General features: G+C 36.5%; 1 protein-coding gene across 1 annotated transcript; it reads left to right on the top strand.

The window, feature by feature from the left end:
- The first annotated feature begins 1,756 nt into the window (after window positions 1–1,756).
- On the top strand, window positions 1,757–7,405 carry LOC122290939. Its single transcript, XM_043098604.1, has 8 exons — window positions 1,757–1,835; window positions 2,200–2,274; window positions 2,394–2,662; window positions 2,749–2,958; window positions 3,079–3,136; window positions 3,608–4,501; window positions 4,882–4,966; window positions 7,200–7,405. Exons 1-6 carry the CDS (start codon window positions 1,757–1,759, stop codon window positions 3,655–3,657), a joined length of 741 nt encoding a protein of 246 aa, XP_042954538.1. The 3' UTR covers window positions 3,658–4,501; window positions 4,882–4,966; window positions 7,200–7,405.
- Window positions 7,406–8,686: the final 1,281 nt, after the last annotated feature.

Raw genomic sequence — 8,686 nt, 5'->3', positions numbered from 1 at the left:
CTACCATTTGTTATTTAATTTACATCACTGACTAAATCTGTTTCCCTCTTTGTGTTCTACAAATCCAGGTAACACTATGACAAATGCAAGGTGTCAAACCCAAATTCTATAGATCGCACGCAACAAACTAAGTTTCCAATTTGGTTCAAGTAACGTGTAAGTTAGCTTACTAGTTAGCTACTTTGTGGTTTTATACCTGACCCTGATATAACAATGTCACTGAAACTATAAGTTCACGATTTACCTCGATATTTATGTAGGTTATGGACCAGCGTAGCAACAATCCACTTGATGTGTCCTCAGATTTGTATGCGTTAACTTGCGGTCCTGACCATTGGGTTGCATCATATGCTACTTGTATTATAAATGGTAAGCGGTTCCATATGAAGTCTCGTGAACTTCGCTGGCGTTCACAAAATTCTGAGGTGTTGGTAACTGGTGACCAAGATACTAATAATGTAGACTTTTATGGTGTTATCAATGATGTTGCGGAGTTACATTACATAGGAGGTCGTAGAGTGTACTTGTTCAGTTGTGATTGGTTTGATGTTGGTAATAAAAAACGAGGGATACAAGTAGACAATCATTTAACTAGTCTCAATATGAATAGGACTTGGTATAAGGATGAACCATATGTGTTGGCATGCCATGCTTCCCAGTGTTTTTACATTAGGGATCTAAGGGCAAAAGGGAACTGGTATGTTGTATAGAAGTACAATAATAGGAATGTGTATGATATTCCACCAGTGCAGAGGGTTTTGGACAGTATTGATGGCGAATCGAGTGACGATGATGCCTATCAAGAGAATGAATCCCCATATGACTATCCACTTTTGCATTGTGATGCATGTACAGTGGAAACTCCACTTAGTAGGACTGATATATCACCTATCAAGAGAATGAGTCCCCATATGACTATCCACTTTTGCATTGTGATGCATGTACAGTGGAAACTCCACTTAGTAGGACTGATATATCACCTACCCATATTGATGCACGAGACCAGATGGAGTCGGGTGGTGCTGGCAGAAATTCAGCATATTTTATTGATGGCATGGCTCCATCTAGTTCTGGAGATGCTTATGGTGATTGGGAATATTCAGATGATGATGACCCATCCACCGAGGAAGAGTTTGACTCAGAATAACCAAATGACAACATATTGATATAAGGTGAATTCTCATAGTTTACCAAATGAATATCCGTATTTTGAACTCTAAGGTTGGAAAAAATCGGCCGCCAATTTTTGACAAGCATGAACTTTAATTTAACTTGATTTATTTAAACTCAAACAAGTAGAATAAATTCTATATTAGGGTACTGCATTTTCAATACTCGACAATTCTTATTAGTTTAATGCATTATCTTATTGGAGTGTGCAATGATATTTGTAAACTACACTTGAGGTTAGAGATGAGAGACTTTATTAATCCATCTCAGGTCGGGCGAAGAAGGAAGAACAATTGTGCATAGTCCAGCAAAAAATCCGTTGCAATTCCATCTCAACATTAGCCGTTCACTAGGAGCATGAACGGTCCAGGTAGATATTCTAACACTTATTTGGCATTTTTGATTTTGGTTAGATATGATCCTAACACAAATGAGATGTCATTTAAATGCAAGCGAGGCAGTGGGAACTAGTGGCCGAGGTCGGCCCAGAGGCCGAGGATTCCGTGGTAGAAGACTAGTGCCTTATTCATGTTGAGCTCGCCGACCACGCAGTGCCCGAATTAGTTCATATCATAGTCCAGGAGACATGGATGAGGCCAGCTCATATGACTCTACCCAACCCCCAAGCCATCCATGGGAGCCCATGTGCGACCACAACACTGGAGGTCGAACCTAATAGAGTCACCTCACCCAACATAAGGCCGGAGCCTAATAGAGTTCAAATCGGTATAGTTAACATGTGCATGATTTTTATCATATTCAAAATATACATATCATGGTGTTGCAATATATTTGTAAATTCCATCATACCCTGACTAGACATTATTGGTATTATGTGATACAGGTGCGGATGCCCCCACGGATCCTAACAGAGTAACCTCACCCAATATAGAGACAGAGCCTACTGGGTATAGTCCACAATAATGGCTATTTTTTATGTATATACAAAATATACATATCATGGTGTTAGTACATATTTGTAAATTCCATCAGACCCTGAGTAGACATTATTGTTATTATGTCATACAGGTGTGGACAACCCCACGGAGCCAGATCAAGTGACCTCACCCAATATAGAGGCAGAGCCTACAGGAGTTCAAATCAGTAATGTTCACATATCATGTTTTTTAAAACAAAATGAGTTAATATGATGCGTGTTACAATAAAGTTTTAAATAACATCAGACTCCTAACCATATATTATTTCTAATTATGTCAATACAGGTGAGGACATCCCCAAGGAGCCCGTAGTAAACCAGGCTCAGAGGAGACGTGGACGTGAGCCAGCCAAGTGCACTGAATTTGAAAAATTACGGAAGCATGGAAAGGTGCTGTGGAAGATAAATAATGGAGAAGCGACACCATGCTGTTCAAACGCCAACATGTTTACAACACGATTAACATGGATAGTCAAACATCAATGTGACATGAGTTATCCAAGATGGAGTGATGTACCCCAAGCACATAAGGATGAGTTAATCGATCGTGTTCGGGTAAGACTTTTCCACTTTCATGTTGGTAGGTTGAAAGTGGTCGTAGTATAATTAATTAATCCACATACATTTGATTATATATGTAGGGGGATTTTGAACTTGATTGGGAATTGGAAAACCATCGATTGACAGTAATGAAACAGCTTCGGAAGAGATTTAATGCATTCCGCCATGAATTGCATAGGATATATTTATCATATGCCAGCCACGACGAAGCATTGGCTAACGGCACTGTTTTGGTCAGCCCCCTTGTTTGGGTTAAGCTATGTGGTAGATGGGGTAGCGAGGCCTTCAAGGTATGCCTCAAGGGTGGTCAATACAAACCTACATTCAGTTGGTTAATGTATCACGACAAGCATGTGGATGTTACTGAACTTCTATTGTAATGCTTACAGTTAATGGGTTTTTCATGACAGAAAATATCTACTAAAAATCGGGAGAGTCAGAAGAAGCTGGTTATTAACCACACAGCAGGTCGCAAATCTTTTATGCGGATTCTTGAAGAGAATGTATTAGGTTTAGCATGTTTAACTTGCCCAATAGCACAATTCCCTACTTTCATTTTCATATAGGGACAAAACATCTTGTCCCTATATTGTATAGCATTTATTCATTGGCTCTGAAAAATACCGGGATTAAGCTACCAATCCCGGTGTGGAAATATGTTGTGCCAGATTTCCTGACTATGTGTATATATACACATTCCACACACATGTAGAGGGCTGAATTAGCGAACTTGGTAGATTTCTTCAAGGAAACCCACTGGTCAAAGAAGAAAAATAAATTTTTAACAACTGTCACCGAAGACAAATATGTGAGTAAATTCCTAGATAACAAATATTTGCTAACCGCAATGCTAGTTCTTTGTTATTTAATTGAATAACAAAAATGCTAACTTCAAAGCTAGTTCATTGTAGCTAATGGATTTATAATGTCGTATTTCAGAAGGATATGGTTGGAAAGCTGGATACTCTATAACCAGAGCAACGAACTGACGAAATGGCAGCGGGTGTATTCAGAGAAGTACTTGGTCATAGACCAGGTTATTCAAGAGGATTGGGAGAGATGGTAATTCCAGAGTCTACGAGACAACGCACATTGGCACGAGAGAAAGAGTACCTAGCTTTGACTAAGAAACATAAGAAAGATGTTGAATCTTCCAAGAGTGAGATGGAGGCAATGAAGGCAAACATGCAGTTTCTGTTGGAGAAACAAGTGGAAACCGACCGCCTAGTGAGGGCTTTTTTCGCTGCTAACCCGTCCCTCAATGAGTTTCAACGAGAGACTCACTGAGGGGGACAAGATGAGAAGATAAGGGAAGGTTTTTTGTGACTTTTTGGGTGCATTTTTTGTTGTTCCGATGGTGGATTGACAATATATATCCAATGGAAGGCTATATGTATATGTTTTGTGGGAGCAAGCTAGGGTGGCTTAGATAATTTTTGGGCCCTGTGAGATATCCTGAAATATATATATATGATAGTTTGGGCAACCAACATGAGATGATATTATGCTATGTGGTAATATCATACAAGTAAATATTAAGCCACCATTATCTTTATACTTATAACATATTTTCTTTGTTATAAGTACGGATCTTACTACTTATTGAAGACTTTAAAAACTAATGGTAAATCTCTGTTGGACTTGACAACTTGTTGTACGGGATAACTAATACCATGTATGTACGTGGTATGAACTCTGCGGGTCATGTTAAGCCAGCAATTATACTTTCCTTGGCATGCTTGGATATACAGATTGAGAGTTGGGACTGTGTGATGAGGCCCAAAATAGAACCTGTGTCATTTGCAGAAATTCAAAAGAGGATAATATTTACAGGTGATGTCTTCATTCCCCGTATTATCTTGATGTCACTGATTCTACATCCAAGACGTGAACTTGAAAAAATTACATTTTATTAGGAAGACCTTAGCATTTAGGGTGATTATTATTGCTTAGGAAAATTATGGGTGATTATTTTCTATATATGATAGAGAAAGTATGAAACAACTCCTAGTTCACTTCAAATGACGATTCTGGGTTAGTATTGTGATAACTGATATTCTGGTGTAATCTAATACTAAGCTTCTGCTCACAAGATGTTAGGTATGCAAACTGAAAAAATATTGTGTTCAATAAAATTAATGGGGGTTTCAGATTTTTGGGAAAAACTTTAGATTCAATTGAATTTTTTTTTTTTTTTTAACTTTTGCTTATAGGACTCTAAAGCAACGGTTCAGATGTTAAAGAAGCGGGTTAGTGGGTTTGGGCCAGTGCTGATGATTACCTCGAGTAATTACACTGGTAAATACCATTCCACCTCCTGATATTGTTAATCTATTATTGTCTTAAGCTATGTATCTTTTATACTCTTGTTCAAGAATATAGTTCATAACACTACTAATTTATGGAAGAACTGTGTGGAGGCATAAATTATGCACACAAATAAAATGGTAAATTGATTTATATGGGAAGCGTGGGAATGTTAGAGCCCTTTTCTGTTGGATGGAAGATACATAAGTTAAATAATAAATAAATAGAGAAATGGCCACCATGATAACTTTCAAGTTTCAGGCTAGTTCATTTGAGTTATCATGTTAAAACACATGTGGCTAATTATTCATGGAAAGGAAAGGAAAGGGTGCCAAAAACATTGAACCAGTTGTATACTTCTGTTGGTCTATCAAAAATCACAGAGAGTATTGGAAAAGGTTGTTGATCTAGTCTCAACCTTTTCCATCTTGTCTAATCTTATTGAGAATGTTTAATTTGGGGCTGGACTTGGTGTTTTCTACTAGTTCAACTTATGTAATATTTTATTGGGTTGGTTGTTTACCCCCCCCCCTTACAATGCTGAAACCTCTTGAAGTTGTGCACGTCAAATGGGTTGTGTTATTTATTTCTTTGCCCTGTGACGTTATATTGTTTGATAGGATGAACTATGCTTCATCATATTGATAATTGGCATGTTAGTTGTAATGATGTGTCTAGTGTATACACGTGCCTAACTTTTTTTCATGAACTACATGGATGGTTACTGCTCTATCCATTCATCTCAAATAAGTGCTAATGCTTAAAGTCTATTTTGTTTTATCCAGTTTCTAAAAGTTGACTTTTTGCATACATGTAGAAGCATAAATAGCAATAGTCTCATAGGTGCATGCAAATAGACACAGGTTGTATTCTGGCTAAATATTTTATCTAAGTCCTCTTTGGTTATAGTTATAAAGGCATGTGTTTATGTCTCCAAAGACCAAGACCCCATACTGGAAGTCATCATGTTCAATTCTCAATGTTTTTTGTCAAGTAGTTGAGTATCTGTAACAGAGTTTAGGCCAATACAGTTCTGTTTTTATACACCAAGTTTGGTTCTGCGTAAATTATAACTCTTTATGATCCCTGCAAGATTAATTTTTGTAATCTTTAAAGGACCTGTATGCAACATGTTAAAAGCCTCACTGTCCTGTTCAATCAATCCTCCATAACCTTGGAGGATTTGATAGCCAACCCGCTACCTTCCTTTCACATGAAAATGCCTCTTATACAAATTATAAGGCTGTCCTACCTTTGTGTCTTATTCTTGAGAATGGAAATAACCACTATAGCTACTTGAAAGAAACCAGGCAACGTCAATTATAACTTTTATGTGTTTCCTTCTCTTCACATTTCCTTTTTGGACAAAAAAAACTGTCGTATGCTGTCATTTGGTTTTGCGCTCTTTGTAATCTGTCAATGATGCATTGACCCTACTAATTTTAGATGAAAATCCTTATGGAATAATACGTTAAAATATCACCATGAGCCCCATACATGAATCATGTCAGATGCAGGGGACGTATGGCATACCATTCTTGCTATGTGAAAGTTATAGGGTATCATATGACTTGGAGATTAATATTGTATGAAGTTGTCACGAAGCATGGCGGGTACAAGAGTGAGGTAGTTTGAAAGTGCCTTTATTATTTGAGGTGTGTTCCTTGTTGACCAATATTGAAATTAGATTCTGACTGAGGAAACCATTTGGTACATTTTTGTATATGTGATGGCCCTATGTGTTGAGAACTGGGTTCAAGGTTGTCAACACCATCCTAATTTGGGTCACTCACTCAAAAACTTAGGAAGTTTAGTACAAGAATCCTTCATTTTTAAGAGAGATTGATCATTAAGTTTCAGGTTACACATAAACTATGCAATTGTGTGGCTGCTACGTATGGTTGGAGGCACAACATATGAATCCATGATGCTAATTTATATAGAAAGAGGGAACAGGGGTTTGGGGTGTAAAGATATTCGTGGCAGGGGACTTATGGCATACCATTTTAGTTTTTATATATATAACTTATAGGCAGATAAGTAGAGAAATGTGTAACCCACAATATATTTGGTGTAATGCTGTATGTGTATCCATACATTCCAAATGCAAATATATAATATGCAGAGGCTGATGGACAAAATGATAATATGTATATAATGTGCTTTTCCCTTCCATTACCATTATATTCATGTACTGAAAATTCAATTTTTATATTCCAAACAGCTGGATCTTTGTTTGCACAATGCAAGTCAAAGGGATATACATATGGTCAGCTAAGATTGAGGGTGCAACAAAGTTGTTTCAGTTCCAGCCACCAATGTGTCATCCAAAATTATCTCCACTTCCATAGCATCTAAACCAGTGGCAATGTGTGTTTATTGAGAGTGTGACTCTTGAATATATCCATATGTATGCTTGATAGATAATATTAGTTGCTCCGCTCTGATTTATAGTTCACTACCTTCCATTAATGCACCATGCCAATGTATTGGTTATTAAAAGAATTAGTACAATGTTGTATTAGATAATTGAATTTATATTATTCAAAAGTGGTATATATGGTTGTTAAATGCCAAGTATTTGGATGAATGTATGTTTTTGGTTTACCATAGATATGTTGTATTTGAGAATAAACTGAGTAAGTGGAGCAGGATTTGAATTAGGCATCCAAACCACTCGGTTGAAATTTATCGCACAGTGCGAAGTGGCTGAGAGTACTTCCAGCGTTTCTACTTCCGCTGGTAAAAATAATTGAAGCTGCAGAATATTTCCAGCGCATCAAAATGAGCGCTACTACTGCTGTCTATACATGCTCTACCGGTAGAATTTCCAGCACTATATAACGCTACAAATAATCTTATTTATAGCGTACTAGAACTAATTATTATTATTTACAGCGAGTTTCACACATATTTATGGCAATTACATACTGCTGCAAATTTTTTTAACCAGAGTTTTACAACTAAAATAGACTCGTAACTGTGGCAATTTTTTTATATTTACAGCAAATTTTTAATATCGCTGCATTAATTTATAAGTGAGTAGATAATTGCGACTAATGTCCAGTGCAGTACAAAACGCTGAAAATAATTATTCGTAGCATTTTTTAGAATCTTTTGCGACTGTTTTTAGCGCTGTAAAATGCTATTTTCCTTGTAGTGTTATGTGCTGTTGCTCTGCAGTCTGAGCATATATATGGGCATAAAATATGTGAAACTTTGACAATTTTTTTATTCTGCTAGTACTAAACGAGTAGAGTAAAATGTGCAAGACCTTATAAACACGTACCGTAGGACGCACTCAAACTTGGTAAAATGCAAAGGTTTGTATAGCCTAAAATGTTCCCCACAATGATTAGACCATCGGTATCTGGTATGCACTCTGAGGGTGGATCGATGCTGTAGCAGGGTTAAAACATTTTATTGGCAGCCTAGTTTGGATAACAAAATACTTCTATCTCATCTCATCTTAATATCTAACGTTACAAACATAAACACTTTTTAATCTCAAATCTTTTTCATCCAATCATTACTTAATCATTACAACTTTTACAAACTTCCAAACAAAACACAAAAAATAATTCAATTTTTTTAAATTCCAAAACAAAAATTATATTAAAAAATTATATTTTAACAATTTTTTGACTTTATAATATTATTAGAATTTCTAACTTTTTCTCTCATTTTCCAAAACTCCATAAACATCTTAAC

This window comes from Carya illinoinensis, chromosome 13, assembly GCF_018687715.1.
Source record: "Carya illinoinensis cultivar Pawnee chromosome 13, C.illinoinensisPawnee_v1, whole genome shotgun sequence".
Taxonomy (NCBI): Eukaryota; Viridiplantae; Streptophyta; class Magnoliopsida; order Fagales; family Juglandaceae; genus Carya; species Carya illinoinensis.
This window is presented reverse-complemented; position numbering and strand designations above follow the sequence as displayed.